The 22069-nt window shown below is 36.1% G+C and overlaps 1 protein-coding gene across 1 annotated transcript in view; it reads right to left on the reverse strand.

Annotated features, from left to right (window-relative positions):
* TINAG (tubulointerstitial nephritis antigen) overlaps nucleotides 1-22069 on the reverse strand; it is a gene marked incomplete at both ends in the record, with an annotated part of 84109 nt that overhangs the window by 53825 nt on the left and 8215 nt on the right. Inside the window, 4 exons of the mRNA XM_080699729.1 lie at nucleotides 2768-2891; nucleotides 13427-13541; nucleotides 17670-17759; nucleotides 18825-18888. Of these exons, the coding sequence (XP_080555855.1) occupies nucleotides 2768-2891; nucleotides 13427-13541; nucleotides 17670-17759; nucleotides 18825-18888 (393 nt within the window). The remainder of the gene's footprint in view (nucleotides 1-2767; nucleotides 2892-13426; nucleotides 13542-17669; nucleotides 17760-18824; nucleotides 18889-22069) is intronic.

The raw sequence follows: 22069 nt of genomic DNA on the forward strand, positions 1-22069 counted from the left end.
AACTATACATCATTTAAAATGAAGGACAAATGCCTTAATATGTCTTCTAGCCAATTCGCCAGAATCATAATTTCAGTCATAGAATTTGTCTTATACTGGTATTCCTTCATTAACTTACTGACTTATCTCCTTGTTCCTTTTATGTTTTGTACACTTTTTAACTCTTTTTTGTTAAGAAACCTGTCAAGTGGCAGATTCTTTGAGGGTAAGAGCTATATATTACTTATACTTTTTTTTTTTTTTTTTTTTTGGTTGTGGTACTGGGGTTCCTGGAAGCCCTTCTACCTCCGGGATACACTCCCACGGGCTACACTCCCAGACCTATTTTTTAACATTTTTATGTGGAAACAGAGTCTCTTAAACCAGCGAGGCTGGCTCCGAACCAGCGCGATCCTCCTGTCTCCGCCTCCCAAGCGCGGGGATTACAAGCGTGCGCCACCACGCCTGGCTATATTACTTATACTTCTATCTCCTTCACCTACAAAGTGTCTTGCATAAAGTTATGGGTAAATATATTTTTAACTGAATGTAACTAACAACAACAACAACAACAAAATATGTTATCGAAATAGAATCTACCCACTAGACATGGTGGCACATGCTTGTAATCCCAGCATTCGAGAGGCAGAGACAGGAGGATCGCGGTTCGCAGACAGCCTCAGCTACTTAGTGAGGCCCTTTGCAACTCAGTGAGACCTTGTTTCAAAAACAAAAAAGACTAAAAAATAGAGCTGGGGGTATAGCTTGAAGGCAAAATGCCCCTAGGTTCCATCCCCAGTACCACAATAAAATAAAATAACATCTACCCGGATTTTTTCATGTTCCCACTATTCATATCAATTAATCATTAAATAATAATCAAAATAGTGACACATGTATATTTCAGCTATTAGTTGACACATTTCCCTAGTTTAGTCTCTCTTGTTTGTTCACTATTATAATTTCCAATGCTACAGTCAGTACTTATGACCTAGTGGTCCCCCCAAGTGCTGTGTGCATATATGTCACTATCATGTGAGCTACATTATGATGTGCAACTATAATGCACCAATAAAAATATAAAAATTGTGTTGAGGAGAGAAATTAACTTAATAACAAAGCAAAAATTTATGTAAACAGATGACTAGGAGATTAATTCATAAATGGGTAATGTGTGTGTATATATATATATATATATATATATATATATATATATATGTAACTAGTAATATTAATTGATAGAACCATAATAGTTAACCATAGTTATATGATACCACATATCACCAATTATATATAATATTATAACATGTGGTATATACATATATATAAATGTTTAGCTATATTCAACTACTTTATTATATTAAACTAATGAGTAATGCTGATTAGTAATTCTAACAGTTAATGATAGTTATAACCATAGTTAGCTAAAAATTACTCACTTTTTTATATATTTTATATATATAACAAGAATAACAGGTGTGTGTGTATATATATATATACATGTTTACTGAAATAGGCCTAATATAATCATTTATATCACGTTATGAACATTAAAATATGCTATTAGATATTGCATAATATAAATTTACAATAGTCTGAATTGGCTATATTGGCTAGAATAGTCTATATAGGTTAAATGTGTTCTCCTGAGTGGTTATGTCTGTGTGACCCTGAGTCAGCCAGGGCAAACGAATGGGCAGAGGGCATTAACACAGCAGGGCAGGCAGTAGTGTCCATGTGGCCAGTCCAGAGGTGAGCTTAGCCAGCATGGTGTTCTGCCAAAGGCATTTCTGGAATGAGCCAGCAGACTCTGAGGCAATGATCTGTGGACAGAGAGGACATGACTCTACTGCAAGGAAGGCCGGCTTGGTGGCTGGCTTTCCTATGAGCCAATGCACTCACTCCACAGTGGGTTCAGTGTTTTCAATCTATCTTTAGAGTTATCTACAAATGCTAGGCCATTTTTTTATGAAAATCTGTGATAGTGGCCAGTTCTACCATGTCAGTTTTTATTTAGTTGCTTAAGTACAACCTATACTTCCTCGAGAATAATTTTAGATATCAAAATCTTAAGGTTAGCCTGAGTCATTTATTTATTGGACTTACCGACTTTTATAAAAGTAACCATGAAACAAGTATTCTTTACATTGCTTGGATTAATATTAACATGAATTTGAAGTTATACTTATTAAAATATCAGTTATATCATTTGAAAGCCAGACTATATATAATTACTTATTTATACTTAAAATTAGATGAAGCATATTTGAGTAACTGTTACTTAGTTTTACTTCAAAATAGTTTAGTAACCATAGAATTTTAAAAATCTTATAAAAGCATGTGTAAAATTTGTACACCCACCACTCCAAATTGTAAAATTTTTAGGATATTTTAGGTGTAAAATTTAGGCAAATTTTGGTGTAAACTTTTGGTGTAAAATTTTTAGATTTTTAAATTTTTTATGTGTGTCTTGGGATTGCAGGTAATATGATGGGCAAAGAGGAACCTTCATACTCTTCTTATCATCTGGCCTTCACCCACAGAAAATAACAACTTTGACATCTGTACTCTGTTGAACTTCTTACTCACTCTCTACTTAAAATTAGACACTTCTACTCTGAAATTTATAGTCTTCAAATAGTTTTCTCCAGACAGAATAAGATTTTATTGTAATTGACCACATGTTAACATTTAGATATTCTAATTAAAAAAAAAACTTTTTAATTACACTTTGAGTCTCAGTTCTAAGGAGGACTTTGTAAAGAAGTAAATGAAATGACTTTATTACTTGCAGTAGAAAATGCCCAAGATGCAGCACAATTTTTTTGATCCAGTGGACCATGAGTCCATCCAGGCCACTTATAAGAAGCAATAAAAATCTCTGGAAGATCAGTTTGGGCAGGTAAAGAAGCCTAGAGGAAAGAGAGTCAGATATATTAGATCCTCCGAAATGAATCCCAACAACCAACAGGAGAAGCGTTCATGATCTTTTATAATGTTTTTAATGACCTACAATTTATTTTGTACATTCAAGTTTCTGAATAAAATGTAGTTACATAGGGTTTTTATTTCATGCTGTCTTTAAAAATGACAACTTCACGTGGGAAATTGCAACGCTATGCAAAACCATAAGAACAATGCATAGAATGATTTTTCCGAGTTACCATGAGGTGTAAAACTGTCCGCCAGTTTCTGTCATTTTGATCAGAGTTTGCTCATCCATGTGAAAGACCACATGAGGTTATTTAAATTTGTTCTCATAAAGAAACTCACTTCTCTGTCCCTCACAGTTTGGAGAATTTCTGTGATTCTAGGCAGAAGTAATCTTGAAATTAGGTATTTATAGTAACTACCTATTAACACACTGGGAGCCCCAAGGAACGCATCACTTTTACACCAGATACTGAGAAATGAAATTGAAATGAATTGGTTGATGTTTATAAAATCCTTGAAGATTAAAAGGACGTTAGGAAGTGTGTAATACCAAACATACAACACCATGATGTCTTTAGAGCCCACGTTAAAATCCTGGCAAGGTCAATTTTGACTGCTATCTTTTAAACAGGCAAATTAACTGCTATGGAATTTATTCTGTTTCTGTCCCAAAGAAAATCTCTCATACAATACCCACTGTATTCTAAACTTTACAAGAGAGAGATTAATCTCACTTCCAAAAAATCAGGGCTCATCTCAGATTCAAGTAAGAATTCATTTATTAACTTTTCTTTACTTACGTATTTATGTTCACATACATACGCACATACACCCTCACTTATCATTTTTTGAGAGTGATTTAAAGTTTTCAAGGTGTTTTGATAGTCCATATTTTCTTTTATATTCTCAATATCTCTGCGACATAACAAGAGGGGTGGTGTGTGTGTGTGTGTGTGTGTGTGTGTGTGTGTGTGTGTGTGTATTTCTGGGGACTGAACTCAGGGACGTTCTACCTCTGACACACTCCTGGAACTATTTTTTTTTTCTTTTCTTTTTGGGACAATGTCTCTCTACTTTGCAGGGAACCTCGCTAGCCTCAAACCTGTGATTCTCCTGCCAGCTACTGGGATTACAGGTGTGAGCCATCACCTCCAACTCTTGGATCTTTTAAATGGATAAGGTAAATGACTTCTAAAAGCTAAAAGACAAGCTTAAGGCCTCTCATCTACTTAAAATTTACTCCTGGAACTAGGCTTAATTTTAAAATTCTTAACACTTTGCTCCATTCCTATAATTACCCATCTTTATCAGAAATACATAGGTACAGTGCCTTGAGGCAGAAATAAAATGTCTGTAAAAGATAAAATTGTACCTACTTAAAAGTTTCAGTAATATGCATTCAGCAAGTGAAGATACTTATCTGATATCTTGCAAAGAAGTATTTCTGACAAGTATATATTAGCCTCAAAATCTAAAGCAAGGAAAGTTTAGAATTCACATCTCTGCTTGAAAAGGTATCCATCACAAATAATTTATAAATCTAAACATTAATGGATGAATTAGTTTTGATTTAAATAATTACTAATGCCTGATAAGAATGATATTAAATCCTGCATCCATTGCTAAAACCATTGCTACTTAAATGATGGGAGAAAGTGCCAAGAACAGCAAGCAGATTATTTTACGGTGGCGGCCGATAACTTAAAGAATGGAACCATCTGAAAGCCAAGTGGTTTGGGATTCTAATGCCAAAGGCCGCACAGCAAAAACTCAGAGTTGGAGCAGAATAAATTTATTGCTTTGAGTAAAACAGTTTCCAAAGGTGCTTTCTAAATGGGACAGAAATGCACATCTTGTATATTACTCCTACCTTCCAATGTTATTATTATCGATTTATCAGTGTACATTTAAGCATTTGCCATATTAAGTTGCTTCAAATTTCCAGAAGAAAGGTAGAGTGTCACTTTTTATCACTTTAAATGTTCAATTTAATAACAAAGTTTAAGGGCTATCCCTTCTGCTCTGTTGAAGCAATAGATATAACAATTACTCCAAATACATTTCCGAAGGGTTAGGTTATTCAGAATGCATTTTCCATGTTCAGAGAAGACCAGACTACTGTGCACATGGGAGATGTTCAGTTTGGTAATAATAATGATAAAATACATATCAGGTAGAGTTCATCTCTTAAAAATGTTTTTTGCTGTAGGCACTTTAAGTGCCTATACCAGCATGCATTTGTTGTTTTACGATTTACTCTTTAAAAATAAAAAAAGCATAAATGGGCAATCCTTCTCAATTAGATAAAGCGATAGAGAAACTACAACTTAAAATGACACTTTTATTGAAAACATTTTTACTAATCAACTAAACCAGATGAATTCATAAAGTTCATTTATTGGATTTTCAAAGATTTTTGCCACTCTATTAATATTGCTTTTCCTAAAAATGAGCTTCTAGGACTTGAAGCTGATCGGCCACTTATTAACTTGCATTTTTTTGGCCTCATGATATCAGATCATCTAATACAAAGTAAATGTTGTATTCTATCATTCTACAATTATCATATCCCCCTATATAGTAAGAGTGTTTTTCAGAGTGTACAAGTAAAAATAAGCAGGACAAAATAACTGCTTTTAGAAACTGGTACTAGAAATCAATTAGTCTTCAAGGAATTATGTATTTTATTTATTTTTTGTTGTTTTGTTTTTTTGGGGTCTGGGGATTGACCTCTGAGCTACACCGCCTGACCAATTTTTTATTCTTTATTTTGAAACAGGGTCTCACTAAGTTGCAGAGGGCCTCACTAAGTAGCTGAGGCTGGCCACAGACCAGGATCCACCAGTCTCAGCCTCTGGAATGCTGGGATTACAAGTGTGCGCCACCATACCTGGCTAGAAATTTATTTTAAAGCCAGATTTAAACTTTTTTATTTACTATTTTATTTATTTATTTTTATTGGTTCATTGTAATCATACATTTTTATTAATATTTTTATTGGTGTATTGTAGTCATACAGCTTAATGGGATAAAAGATGGTGGAGGTATACATGCACACATCACCCAATTAGCTCTTACCCAATTCTCGCCCCATTTCTTCCCCCTCCCTCCTTCTTATGCTTGGCTTAGTGATTGCCTTTGATATGTTTGTTAAAGTACATCATGTGCTTTAGAGAATTTCCCTCTTCCCTCTCCCATCCCAAGTTCAGGGTGAACAGGCCTACATGCACACAGGACTCATTAAGCCCTCCCCCAGTCCCCACCTCATTCCCTCTCTGCCTCCCTTCTCTCCTTCCTGTGTTCAGTACAGTGATTGGCTTTGGCAAGTTTGTGTATGAACATCATGTCCATTCAGGTGTTTCCCTTTTCAAGTTTCCTCCCCCTCCCACTCCCTCGGGTCCCTTCCTTCACTCCTCTAAGGTTTCTCCTCCTTTGTCTGGAGTACCTCTTAATCCCAATTTCTCCCTAGCTTCTGTATATGAGGGAGAACATCTGACCTTTCACTTTTTATGATTGACTGATCTCACTTAAGCTATGTTCCTCAATTTCATCCATTTCTCTGCAAATGACATAATTTTGCTCTTCTTTATGGCTCAGTAGAATTCCATTGTGTATATATCCCATAATTTTGTAATCCATTCATCTATTGATGGACACCTAGGCTGGTTCCATGGTTGGGCAATTATGAGTTCTGCTGTAAACATCGATATGTATGTGTTGCTATGATTTTTATATCTGAAAAGAATGACCTTGATATTTTAATAGGGATTACACTAAATCTGTAGTGCACTTTTGGAAGGACGGCCATTTTGATGGTATTTATTTTTCCGGTCCAAGAGCATGAGAGGTTCTTTCACCTTCTAAGATCTTCTTCACTTTCTTTATTGTTTTATAATTTTCATTGTAGAGGTCTTTCACCTCCTTGTTTAGATTTATTCCTAAGACTTTAATAGATTTGGAGGTTTGCGAATAGAATAATTTCTGTATTTCTTTTCAGTGGATTTACAGTTGGCATGTAGAAAAACTACTAATGTTTTTAGATTTATTTCTATATGGACATTTTAAATTTTTTATATTTCTAGTTGAAAAAAATCAGTCATAATTTAATTATGTTTCCAAATAAACATTAGTCAAATCTGAGTTTAAATCTGATGTTTTCCTGCTTTAATATTTTTATTTAGGCACTAAACGTTAGCGATATCATGGACAAATATGGTAATCAAATGCAATGATAAACACTGGATAATTTTATATGATAACTCCTGCATTTAACCAAATTAAAATCTCTGAAGGAGTAATGAGAATTTAATCACAGAGCAGGTTGAGAAAAACTGATATGTTGTCTCAAGAATATCAGAATAAGTTCTGTATGTCTTTACTACTGACTCTACACCTACACAAAACCACTGTGTGAATTACCCCTTCTGTCCTTACTATTGATTTTATACCTACACAAAACCCACTGTGTAAATTACCCCCTCTGCCTCCACTTGCACTCTTGCCCCACTTCGATTTAGGTAATCAGAGAGACCTAAGAACCAAGCAAAGCAACAGAAGATATAATTATGTTCTGGCCTTCCCAGTCCGGGGTCAGTGGCCCTGAATACCAAGAAATCTCTTCTGAACTATTTGATATGGAGAAAGAAAGAGCTAATTTTCTGGTTGCTAGTGGCTAAATGAGAATCTTGTCTTCAGTGATATTTGCCTTCATGCCTTAACATTTAAAGAGTTATCCTTTGGTATTTCTCTAGTTTCTAAATATAGAGTAATTTTTAATGATCTTGTTAATATCACTATCCAGGGACTGTAGTGTTGCAGGTACTCATTGTCCAGTTCTCCTTTTTCTTCATAGGAATAGAATTTTTATCTCAGCACATACAAGGTCAAAAAAGGGACTGAATTTCCTGGGCCCTGGACTACTATTACCATTTTCAGGCTTATGACTTGTAAGCAAAAGTGTCATTTGACAGCTTCTGATAACTTTCTTTAAAAAACAATTGACACTTGAGTTTGACTCCTTTTTCTTGATACTTTGTCATTTCAGGAATCTGAGTATTTTAAGTAGGCATGGGGCAGTCTTCTGGAGCCATCATAGCACCTTGGAAGTAAACATTGTGGACAATGGACCAACAAGAAGAAAGAGGGGTGGGTGCCCAACACCCCAGAGGCCAAGTCAACCAATTTCTAGATCTACTAGGCAGAGATCAATTTCTATCTTATTTATGCTCTGTCATTTACAGTGTTGTCCCTCAGAGCTGAGTCTAATCATAACAATACAGCACACATAATTACCATTAAGGCTGCTAGAACACATCAGCAAATGAGGGAAAGAATTTCCATTTCAGAGGTGTTAAAATTGAAAAAAATGTATAATAAGAAAGTGGATGAACTATTATATTTCTCAAAATGAGCTCTTAGAACACTGGTTCTGAGGAATTTTAATAAGTAATTAAAAAGGAAGGAGCTGATTAACCAAACATTTCTAAGAAATGTGGTCTTGAAAATTAAAGAGAATTTTGTCATCATTGCAATATTTTTTTTTACAAATTCCATTTATGTGAGGTCCTGAGAAGTAGTAATAAGGTCTATGGTCTTTAATGGTCACAATTGGACCCAATACAAAATATCTTATTTCTCTTTTTTATTTATTTACTGTTTTGTGGGTCTGAGGATGGAACTCAGGGGCATTCTACCTCCAAGCTACTCTCCCTGTCCCAATTTTTATTCTTTATTTAAAACAAGGTCTCACTGAGTTGCAGAGGGCCTGGCTAAGTAGCTGAGGCTGTCTGTGAACCGTGGTCCTCCAGTCTCAGCCTCCCGAATGCTGGGATTACGAGTCTGAGCCACCACACCCGGCTCTACTTTATTTTACTTCATATCATTTTTATTGTAAATAAGATTAAAGCCCGTGTGTGTGTGTGTGTGTGTGTGTGTGTGTGTGTGTGTGTGTGTGATTCTGGGGATTGAACTCAGGGGCATTTTACCTGTGAGCTATACTACCAGCTCTTTTTATTTTTCGTGTTGAAACAGCTGCACTAAGTCCCTGAACACTGGCTTCCAAACTGTGTTCCTCCTGTCTCAGCCTCCCAAGTAGTGGGATGTTAGACATAAGGAGTCTACTTTTCAAAAGTCACAAATATTTGTTCACATAGAGTAAAAAAATAAATTTTCACATTTCTTTTTGAAGCTCCAGCCTGCAGTGTTCAATTCAGGCCCACCATGTTAGCCGAGTCGTGTTCAATTATGTCAGTGTCATGCATCCAGCTGTGGCTACTACAGAAAGATCAAATTGAAATCCTGAAAACTGATGTAAGAGATAAAACATTCTGTCACAAGTGCAGGTGAACAAGAAGTGATACTCTGTGTGTGTGTGTTTCCTAAAGTTTACTGAAGGGCTTGGGGTCCCATTCTGAAAAGAAGGGAAAGAGGAAAGAAACTTGAAAAGCATATGAAAACATTTGGATGCGTTTTGAATGTTAAGATATTTAATCCAGGGACAGTAATAAAAACCAGCATCTTCTTCTGTCCTTGGTTGTTTACCTCTATGGATGAGAAGACTGTGAGGTGAGCTGAAGGAACTCTGCGCTTGAACATAGACTCTACAAAGCATCTGACTGGACCCTTCTCTGTAGCTCCATTAGTACTTACTGTATTTTGTATGTCGGAGAACGTGTGCTTTATGTGCAGGTGTATGGGAGACAAATATCAATTTTATGGGCAAAAAAGGTCACTTTTGTTTAATACTGTGTAAAGTACATAACTCTATAACTACGTTTTTCCCTTCTATAGACAGTGATTTGGTTTATACAGAGCTTCTGCTTACACAGGAGACATGTATAATAGGAAAAAAGTGAGAGGTTCATACAGACAAGGTTATTTCTAATCAAATAAAAAATCTCAGAAATCTATGAGTAGTTAGAAGAAACCCTAAATTTGTAAATATTTATTTTTATTTTTTTCCAAAGGTATTTCCCTTGACTCACTACTTGCTTCCTTTGAAACTTAATTTGGAGAGGAAAAAATAAGACAAATTCAGGACTTTCTCTTTTCTGGTCCGGGGACTCAAACCCAGAGCCTCACACACGGCAGGCAAGCACACTACCACTGAGCAACAGCCCCAGCCTACAGGGACCCTTGAGTGTGATTTCAACTGTGATGCTTCTGCTGGCTCAAAAAGATCTCAATCTTTTATACAGCCATAACAGTTAGTGGCTCTCATTGTTTTATTATGAGATGCTGAGAAAGTTCTATTTTACCTCAAAATAGAGTTTGGCTCCCTCCAGCATTCTTATTTCACGATTTTAACTGAATTCATTATTTCCTATCCCATTTTGTTCCATCATCTAAGGTTAAAAACTTAAATATAATATATAACATATTTTTTCATACAATGAGAATAGTAATATAATCATATTATAATAACTATAATATTGATTTCTGTATGAGATCTAGATTATGATTTACAACCTATCTTAATGGACCTGTGTCATTTAAGTAGCTGTAGATTTTAAAACTTGGAACTTAATGGGTTAAAGCATGCTCTGTGATTTCTGCTAAATAATGAAGCCAGGGAACCAGCTGGGGAGAGAAAACTTTCCTAGGAATTGGGGAGGATTCAAAGGTTATTGTTCTCACCCAGAAGAAAGCAATCTCTTCAATCCCAACTCTTCCAGGCAATGTGGCCAGGGAATGGAGAGATCCAGGGATTAGGGGACAGTGAAATTTCTCAGTATGATGAAAGTAGGCAACTGTGTACACTCTCGGCAACCACATATCCCAACTATCCATACAGTTCATTTTGTATTGAAAATACACTTCTAAAAATGAACAAGAGGCTGAGGTTTTTGCTTAGTGGGAGAGTCCTCGCTGAGCATGTCAAAAGCTCTGATTCAGTCTCTAGCACCACATAAATAGGTGGATGAATGAATGAATGAACGAATGAATGAACTAAAAGTAGAGAGGATGAGAGACAATGTCAGTTATCCAGTAGCATAACAACACACAAAAAGTCCACTTTTACTGTACTTAGAAGCAGTTCATTATCATGCATTGGGTATTTTCTATGTAGTCCCCCCCCAGGCTAAGAATTAACCCAATTTTTAGCTCTTTTTATGACTTCCATTGCAATACAGATCATATTGACCTCATGTTTTTCCTAGAAGTACTTGTTATATTTCTGATTCTCTCTTACTTGAACAGATATTAGGACAACTCCAACACTCAGAATCAGTCATCAAGCTACTGTGCCCTAGAACTAAAAAGCTATTTTTTTGCCTTACATCATAAGTGAGTAATGGGCTCATAGGCCAGCAGAATTTTCCTTAATGTTTTCCTTTCCTGGAACTACTTGGCAACTGTGTTTATGAAGTCATGGCACTAATAATTTCAATTCTCCTAAATTACTAATCAGTGAGAATTTTTATTTAAATATCACTTTGAGACTTTTATATAAACAATTTCCCAGGAGCCAATAAATTATTTAATTAGATTTTCTTTCTTATGCTATGATGAGTGGCAACATGGAAAATAAATGTACCTTGTTTTCTATACAATACAAATCATTCCTAGATGCAAAAATTAAAGTTTAAAATAAGAAATGTTAGGCATAATCCCAAGGATACGTATAAAGAATCTTAAATAAATGTTTGGTGCAACATGTCCTTCAACAGAAGAAAGTGAAAGTACAACCCTAATAATGGGGCATTTTCTTAAGGCTTCTGATTCTTTTTCCCTAGTTAGGAACAAAAATGAAAAAGAAAATTGCCAGACTATAAATGACTCTTTTCCAATTGATTATAAAATTAGGTCACTAAAAACCATGAATCTGACTGAGCTACATCTCTGAAGATTTAATCTTACTGATTGTGGGAGAAGCTGATCTTCTTATGAAACTTAGCCTCGGTTAGAAGATGAAATGGCTTTTTACTGCTTTGAATTGGCCAAAGCCAATGGACTCTACTGGAACGCTGACTATTTTGAGGGACAGATCTCCTTAGATGTCCCAGATCTGCAATTTAATTCTGGTACAGCTCTTACCCTCACAAAATCTCATTGCGACTTAGCCTTTCTTGATCTTAACTTGCTTATCTTTAAAATGTAGATAATGATGCCACCCATTACACTGTGCTGCTAAGGAAATTAAATGAGATAAAATATGAATGTGCTTCTCTGCTTAACATACAGCTGCTCGATAAATGTCAGTTAGTGTTGTGTTCTCTGATACCAGTAATACTCAAGCTAGTAATACCAGTAATACCCTGCTACTGGCATTTGACTCGAATCACATCTTGTAGGCAAAGCTCAAGTTAAATGTTTAACGAGACACCAGTAGGCTTACAACTCATCCCACAGCAAACAACATTCCCTCTGTCTCAAGATGCTGAAAGTCCCTAAGCAGGTCGGGCCTGATGTCTTCATTGCAGACTAGCGAGGCTGTGCTTCAGTAACCTGGAAGCCCTGCTCTGCCCTGGGCACTAGCAACAAGCCTTGGATAGACTGATGTCTCACCTGGACGTGTCTGTGCCTGGGAACACCACACACAGTGAAAACCGCAGCTCTGGACATTAGAGTCTGCAGTACCTAAAGAGGTGAAGCCTCCTCATGCAAGATACCTACTATCAGGTGAACCTCCTCAAAAGGAAGCAAAACCCAACACAAGAGCCTGAACTATCAGAATGTTAGAAAACTTTGAGAAAATTTTCACAAGCTTTCCAGTTCATCGGGCAAAATTTCAAGGTATTTTCTTAATGGAAATGTTGAGAATATTTTAGAACAAATCTGTTTTTTTCCTTCTTTCTTTTATTTTATTTTACTTTAAATTGTGTGTGTGTGTGTGTGTGTGTGTGTGTGTGTGTGTGTGTGTGTGTGTGTGTTGTACTGGGGATTGAACTCGGGGTCATTTTAACTTTGAGCTACACCCCCAGCTCTTTATGGTTTTGTTTTGAACCAGAGTCTTGGTAGGTTGTTAAGAATCTTGCTACATTGCAGAGGCTACCCTCAAACTTATGATCCTTCTGTCTCAGCCTCCCAAGTATTGAAATTATAGACATATGCTACCAAGTCCGACAAGGACAGATTTTTGTTAATCATCATAAAATACTTGTCTGAAGGTGTCAGCATTTACTTCAATATCATACGATATGGATAATCCAAGAGACATCAACAGAGTTCTGACAAATTCACAAAATAACTAGTAATAAAAGTAAAACGATGAACCAAGACTTGTTGAAGCACTGATACAGCAAACAACTGAACAGCCATCAGAATATGTATTTCTGTGAAATTATTGGCAAGGTAAAGAACCAGTCATTATTTAGGATAGAGGTATAACTGGATGTTGAGGGACATCACAACCATTTTGGTACAGAGATTTGTATTTAGATGACAAAAGAAAATTGTATTTCTGTGAATTTGAAATCACATAAAGTTCACTACATTTTTAAAAATGTTTAACACACCTATGAGCACGCCTATGCAAACATGTGAACAGATAAGAGTCATGAGGAGAACTTACTGTCATTTCATTCATGCTCAGGAGCAGGGGGCCGGGGGGCAGGGTGCCAAGGCGAAACTTAAAACCATCTTCTAAAGTCATTCCCCAGAACTGGCTGTAGTTCTGTGCTGTCCATCTGCCTTACCAATGAAGAAGAAATGTAGATGTGCATATTATATCACTTTTTAATACACGTTCATTTATACTTCTAAAGTTCCTAGCAGAAAATCACGCAGAACTGGAACTCTCGCTGCAGGCTGGATGTCCTTCATATCAGTGATGCACGATCGATTATTCTAATAAGCCTCTGAGACACCTTTCCTTAATTGGTCCACTTCAATAATTTTAATGACTCATATGAGGTACCTAAGGCCATATTAATACACAGTAAAACTAAGAAAATGGTATCTTTAAATGCTGTAAAGAGATTGCTTGTAAGGCCAACAGATGCAGTTACCACCACACCACATGCATTGTTTTAAAAAGCTTCAATTTGCCGGGCGTGGTGGCACACTCTTGTAATCCCCACGCTTGGGATGCGGAGACAGGAGGATCACGCAGGTTCGGAGCCAGCCTCGCTGGCTTAAGAGACCCTGTTTCCACATAAAATTGTTAAAAAAAAAATAGGTCTGGGAGTGTAGCCCGTGGGAGTGTATCCCGGAGGTAGAAGGCCTTCCAGGAACCCCAGTACCACCAAAAAAAAAAAAAAAGCTTCAATTTACATAAATGTACTTGCATATTAAATAGGGTAATCTACTTTCTTTACAATGCAGATTTGAAAAAATTTGGCCTGGTACAAAAAAGTAACAGGAAAATTGAAGACAAAATAGTTATGCTTTTAAAAAGTGACTTCAGTGATAATTAATTAGATACTGAAAGTTTCATATTAAATGAATTAAATTGTGTCAAGTACTCAATAATCTTGTTACTAATAATGATATAAAATCAACTTATGGGAAACTACGTAACATACAGTCCATTTTGAAGGGATATTGAAGATTTAACCCAGGGGTATTCTACTTCTGACCTATACTCCCAGCCTTTTTATTTTTTATTTTGAAACAGGTTCTCCCTCAGGGGCTCGTTGACTTTCTGGCTTCAAATCTGTGGTCTTCCTGTCTCAGAATTTCAAGTGCTAGGATTACAGGCAAATGACAGCACATTCAGTTAAGTGCAAATTTTTCTAAAAACATATTTTGTGCTCTTAGGAAAATATATTTTGTTTCCAATTTTAATATTGACAGTTGAAGATACAGTTTCTTGGAGACAGTAAATGAAAAATGAGAAAAATGAAATTTTATCTAGCTTAATCATCAAAATTATTTATAGGTGGGCAAGATGGTGGACACCTGTAATTCCAGTATTTGAGATGCTGAAACAGGAGAATCGCAGATTCGCAGCCAGCCTCAGCAACTTAGTGAGGCCCTCCACCACTTAATGAGATCCTGTTTCAAAATAAATAAAAAATAGGGCTGGGGATGTAGCTTGGAGGTAGAAAGTATGTATATTAGATCATAAAGTAAAAATGCATATTTTACCGTGACTTATGACCAAAACATCTGTAAAAGCTCTACTACCCTTATTACCCTGCACCATCATCTTTGACCTAAACTCTCCACTTTCCCTAAACCCAATTTAGCCTTCATAGAACTTTCTTAATTTGGCTATCATACTATCTGTTGTACACAGAAATGAATATATTTCTCTACCCTCAAGGAGCTCACACCCTAACAAAGTCTACAAAGAAAGAAATGACTTCAGTAGGTGACCTTTATTGTCAAAAATGACACAATTCTATAGAAAGTAAATTTAATGTTCAGTGAAGATGAATGAGAATGAGTTTGGTGGTCAAATGTAAAAATAGACTATTTGTTCTAAACAAAGGTAACAAAAACCCAAGGATATTAATCCCTAACTCTGAGCTATAGCCCCAACCCTTTCTATTTTTTTATATTTTTATTTTGAGACAGGTTTTCACTAAGTTGCTAAGGCTGACTTCAATCGTATGACCCTCTTGTCTCAGCCTCCCAAGTGCTTGGATTATACGCATGCACCACCACCATTCCTGGCTATTCCCAACTCTTTTAATTATTTGTTTACTTTTCTTTGAAACTAGGTCTGAACAAGTTGCACAAAAACAACTGCTAAGCAAGGCATGCAGGTTTGGAGTTGGGTTGCACATGTAGGGAGTGGCAGATAAAAGACAAGAGCAAATGAGATCACAGGGGCTGAGAGGGTGTAAGAGATGAGTTATTATCGGGCTTTTTCAGCTAGATAGTCATTTCTTGTAAGGATAATTACATTTCCATATGGAAGAAGGACTTTTAAGCATGCAGGGAGCAAAAACAAGGCTTTACTTAAGAATAGCTATGAACGTATAAAGAATAGAATGGAGTGTGATCAAACTGAACAGAGAGACGCAAATCAGTTTATTTCAAACTAGACTTGATAAGGAAATGCATTAAAATAGAGCCCAAAAAATGGTAGAAGTAAAAAACTAGAGAAATGTAGTGAGTGAAATAGCTGAACATAATGACTGAGATTTTATACAGGTGGAGAAGAGTTGGAGAATCAAACTAACTTCAGATTTTCTGGCTTGGTTGACTGAGTAGAGGCAGGATAAGTAGAAAAAGTTAACCATCCTGGGATATGCTGATTTGGGGAAACCTATGAAAAATCAGGGCCACTGTGTCCAGTACACTAGATTTGAGTACATACGACACATCAAGTTTTGAGATGTGATTGATTTTAAAGGGCCACAAATTATTTGTCGCTCTTTCCATCAAGAGATGGAACCTATTTCCCTAACCTTGAGTGTTGGGTTGGCCCATGGCTTGATTTGCACAAAAGTGAGCAACCTACTTGTGTCCATCTCAGGCTCAGGACAAGCCTTAGAGAACTGTGACTCACACCCTGGAAGATCTTTCATATGTGAAAAAACTAAGCCTACCCTGATAGAGAGCATGGCACATTCCCAGTAACTTCTGCACCCCTTGTGTACTTTCCACACTGGTTTGCACTGTTGTTTCTCACGTGCTCTGTAAGAGTGGAAAGGTAGACTGCTCTACTATGGTATTTTGTAAGTACATGCTATTTAGGCCCTGCATTTGAATCCTCTTAGGAACCCAATACAGTTCATGTTTCAAGAATGACATTCTTTGAACAATTCAAATATCATTAAGCCACAGAAAAATAATTCATTACCTCTAGAAATACTTAAATGTTATGATGTTATCACCTAAAATATTAGTTAAACACACATAGAGAAGAATTTAAAATGATTTAAGTATCACTTTGAAGCTCACTATGATATATAACTAAAATGCATGATAAAAAATATTAATGTCAATAAATGTGACATTATTTTGTGTCTTTCAGGAAAACATAATGGGTCCATTGTTGTTTAATGTCCCTTAGTGCTGGGAAACATAATGGCTTTATGAGTAGAAGGAAATAATACTTTTATTTTTAAAATGCATATCTCAGGATTACTTCATTTTTCTAGTTGCTTAACAACAGAATTTTTTAAAACAAAATCACTTCCAGAATGTGGGAAATGATAGCAAGAGTATGCAGAGAGTTGATTACGAGCAACGGGAAAATGATGCAGTAGATATTGGCCAGCCTACCTCTCTTTCTTTCAGGTCTGTAACGCAGATGTTGGTGCTTATAGCTTAATCCCCTCTGTAAGAGGAGAAGTCGCCTAGTGTTCTAATCTATATCAGAGCAACCAACGGTTATTTCCAAAGTCTTAGTGTCACTCATAGTAACATAGTTCTAGCAAAGCAAAGTGACTCAGCCTGCCTTCTGAGTCAATTATAGTAAAGTTGACTATCAGTCACTGCAGGGAAATTTCCTAGAGTAACTTGTTAATCTGAGAGATTATCAAGGTAGAACAAAGTCCTCGAAGGTCAGATACCCAGGATAGCTGATCATCTGCTTGGCTTGGTGAAGACAGCAACGGAGAGGAAATGGTCAATGGCCGACATGAATAAATCAATTTTGCCAATTTCTCGATTTTGCCTAAATAGTTACTCAATGTAAAACTCCCTCTCCTACTCTTATTGCCCCCATGAAACTGCTCTTTTCTAGGTTATTTAAGATGAGGCTCTACCAATTTAATGCCTTTTTATCTCCCGGTTTCTCTGCTATTCCTTTTTAAATAATGACCATTTTTTAGAAATAATTGATAGACAACACATTGTTTGAGAGCTGAGGAGTAGTTGGGAATGCCAAGAAGCCTTAGAAGCAAGATTTCTCTCACCCATAGTCTCCTTTATTGATGTGTTCAATTAATTCTGGACGAACGAGACATGCATGCTGGGAACATTTCCACTGCTTTCCTGAGCATGTGCTGCAAAAATAGAAAAATTACAAGACGGCCTGGTTTTCATGGAGCATATTCCAAAATTAGTAACAAGAGCTGTACATTGCTAAGGCAAAAACATAATTTCTTGATTAATGTTTACCATATGGCTTTTTCATTTTTAGTGAAAATGTATCTTGAAACATGCATTAACTACCACTCAGTGTGCTCTTAACCTTTGCTTCAGGTAATTAATAAATGAATGACTATATAGATAATGATGTTTAAAAACATAGGACAATTTGGATAGTAGAGACAGTATACTTGTATTTGGAAACTTTCTCTGCAGGTCATTCTTTTAAAGCTCTCTGTATTTATACATAGTTTATTATGCTTAAAAACAGACCTTTCCTATAGTCTCCAAAAATGTTTAAAATTATGATATGTAGCTGGGTGTGGTGGCGTACATTTGTAATCCCAGTATTGGGAGGCTAGGACAGGAGGATCACAGGTTCCCCACCAGCCTCAGCTACTTAGTGAGGTCCTCCACAATAAAGTATAAAAAATAGGCTTGGAGATGTAGCTCAGAGGAAAAATGTTCCTGGGTTCAGTCCCCAGTACCAAAAAAATAAAAATAAAATAAAATAAAATTTTGATGGGTAAGTAATGTATCTGATGAAAACTCATTATCAAACCTAGGCATTAAAAGATTCATGCATGCCAGGCGTGGTGGCGCACGCTTGTAATCCCTGTGCTTGGGAGACGGAGACAGGAGGATCACGCAGGTTCGAAGCCAGCCTCGCTGGCTTAAGAGACCCTGTTTCCAAATAAAAATATAAAAATAGGTCTGGGAATGTAGCCCAGAGGTAGAAGGGTTTCCAGGACCCCAGTACCACCAAAAAGAAAAAAAAAATATTAATGTATTATTTTATTTTCAACATTCACTAAACAGGCTTATAAAAATGTATACACATGTCACGTCTTATGACATCTGATTCTGTATATTTGTATTTGATTATTTGCATATAATACATGTGTTTCACAGATATGACTCTTAGTTGAAGAAAACACACAGACAATAGCACTTTGTTCTGTGTCACTTAAATTCATTACCAGGAATTGCAGTTTTCCTTAATTACTGATCCTTCTTCATAACGTTGACCATTTCTGAAGCAACCTGTCAATATAACATGAACACAAATGAAAACCAAGGTGAGTAAAATACATAAGAACAAAAACTAATGTAAAATTACGGTTAGTTTTGCAAACATGTAAAAATATTTAGTATCAATCCAGTAGAAATTCAAACCTGTTTTTTGTTAAGGTGTATCTATCAAATTCTTCCAGTCTTATCTCATGAGCTTTTATCTTAATTTTTCATAGAGGATTTCTAAAGTGTGAAAAACAGAATATTAAAAAATGAATCACAGCTGGGCGTGGTGGTGCACGCTTGTAATCCCAGCATTTGGAAAGCTGAGACAGGAGGATCCGGGTTTCTGGCCAGCCTCGGCTACTTAGTGAGGCCCTTTGCAACTCAGTGAGACCTTGTTTCCAAATAAATAATAAAAAATAGGGCTGGGCATATAGCTCGGAGGTAGAATGCCCCTGAGTTCCATCCCCAGTACCACAAAAATAAATAAATAAATAAATAAATAAATAAATAAATAAATAAATATATAAATATATAAATATATAAATATATAATCACTAACTGTGCTGAAAAGATAATTAATACATTTAAATAGTTAAGCAATATAACACTAATCAATTTATAGCATTTCTCATTAAAAAATAATCAAATCTCATAAGTGAATATAATTATTTACTTGCAGAAGACTGGAGCAAGTAATTCATAGTTGTGGTTCAAAATAGAAAACCATTTTTTGAACCTTACTAACAAAGATCAATTTTATTTTTCCTTCATAATTTAGATTAGAAGAAAATTAATGAAATCAATATAATTATAGCCATTTGTTTTCAAAGTCTGTTACTCAACTATTAACTGAGATTGGTTGTTAACAGATTTACAAGATCATGGGACTGATCAAAGAAAACCAATGGTGCTTCAACATTATATGAAAAACATCAATAAAGTATTATGAAACTAGTACCTGAGTTACAAATTAAATCATTTTTGAAAATTTAATTTGCTGGATTACCAAAAGAAACTCTATTTTGTCTAGTGAAACACAAAAAAATATATAATTGGCCTATCACATCCATGATCTCTAATTAAACAAAACAAATGCTAATCTTTTATTTATAAAACCATAGAAAAAACATTTCATATATTCTCCCAGGAACCTGGTTTAAGCACTAGCCACAATGATACAAAAACCGCTTCTGTAACTAGCTGTCTTGGACTTTTATTTTATTTATTTTATTTATATTTATTTGTTTATTTATTTTTGTGGTACTGGGGATTAAACCCAGGGGCATTCTACCTCCAAACTACATCCGCAGGCCTATTTTTCATTCTTTATTTTTGAAACAGGGTCTCACTAAGTTTTGGAGGGCCTAGCTAAGTAGCTGAGGCTGGTCGGGAATATGTGATCATCCTGTCTCAGCCTCCCAAGTACTGAGATTACAAGTATGTGCCACTACATCCAGCCTGTCTTGGACCTTAAAAAAAAAAATTCATAGAAAACATTTCACAACTGCCCCTCCTCAGAATAAACAGTTTTGTCATCCAGCCATTCAATATTCTGCTTACTGGGTCTAAATTTCTGCCTACTTGGATCTATTTACCCCTTTCTCATGGCGTCTGGAGGCTCTACAATCTTGAGGTGAGAGAAGGGAGCCACGACTCTCCTGACAAGCTTCTTACTGTGGCCAGTTGAGTTGAGGGAAGAGTTAGCCTTCAATCAGATCCAGAGTTTTTATTACTACACAGGACTGGATATATTTAATAACTGCACTGACATACTGTTGGTAAAAAGTCTAGGAGATATGTTACCTTAGAGAAGCAAACATTTTTGTAAGAATCCAAGTTTTGACTAAAAGGCAAGGGGAGTACTTCCTGACCATTTTGAAAGAGAGAGCGGAGACCCAAACAAAACAGACTTTTTAATCAGACCTTGTGATTCTCGAGTATCCAACATACTGGTTGTGTGGACAAAGAAACAAGAAATTACAAAAGTAATAAAGGAAAAAGACTCTCTGCTATACTTAGAGATGGAATAGACCCTTGAGATCATCAATTAGTGTTTGGAGTTGAGGTAGCTGAGTCATGACGGTTGTAACCTCAGCAATGGATAAGGCCATTTCAATGGATTTAATTAAATCCATCTAAATTAATTAAGTTTATCTGGGTGGTGGCCGAGGCCAGTAGGGAGTACCTGGCGGTGCGGCCTTGGGGATTATATACGGTCCCCTCCCCTCACTTTTTCTCTTGCTTCTGTGAGGGACATAGTCCCTGTGTTTCCCTGTCTCTGTCTCTTGCTGCAATGCCCTGAGATCGGAGGTCTGTGGCTGAACCCGAAACCATAAGAAAATATTCTTTCCTCCAAGTTACTTGGTCGTGTTTGATGAATACCAACATATTGAATTAACACTTGAGAGTAAATAAGTGTCTATTGGAGAAAGCATTTATAGGTAAAAGAATGTGGTTCGGTACTGAGTTCAAAGCACTCCAGCTAACAGATATCAAGAAGAGGAAACTGGGAAGGGATAACTAAGGAGGAAGCAGGAAATTCATGACTAATGAGGAGATACTATTGTGTAAAGCAGAAGAAGAAGGTGTTTCATAGAAACAAAATGGTCATCTGTGTGAGGCTCTACTAAGAAGTCAAGAACAAGACAGCATACATCTGAATAGTGCATTCCAGATGTGGAAGCTGCCGGTGACCACTTCCAGAGTGTGGCCTAGCAAAGAGCTGCATGCTGTAGGAATGGGTCCATAAAACACCTGGAAGTAAGGAAGCAAGCCTTTTTTCAGATATTAAATGGAGGAAAGAAATAGAATGCCAGCTGGTTAAGAGCTTGGAGTCAAGGGAAGGCTTTTTTTGTAAGTTGAAAGGTACAAAGGACATTTTGTAAATTGATGATTAATTTAGAAGAAAAAAAATTTGTGTATTTGGAAAGAGGAAAAAAAAATTATGAAGAATTTGAGAATACAAAGAGATGGTATTCAGAACCCAGGAGGGAAAATCAATTCACAGTAAGAAATAACTCAGATGAAAGTAGGTTGAAATCTATGATGGTAGAGAAATGAGAAAATTTCTATTGGGTAGCTTTGCTATTTCAGTAAAATATGTATGAAGCACTCTCAGAGTGCATTAGTCAAATTAGTTACATACATAGTATTTCAACATAAAAAATGAATAATTATTAAAATCTAGAGGTTTTTGCAACCTAAC

This window comes from Muscardinus avellanarius (genome assembly GCF_963383645.1).
Source record: "Muscardinus avellanarius genome assembly, chromosome: 8".
Classification (NCBI taxonomy): domain Eukaryota; kingdom Metazoa; phylum Chordata; class Mammalia; order Rodentia; family Gliridae; genus Muscardinus; species Muscardinus avellanarius.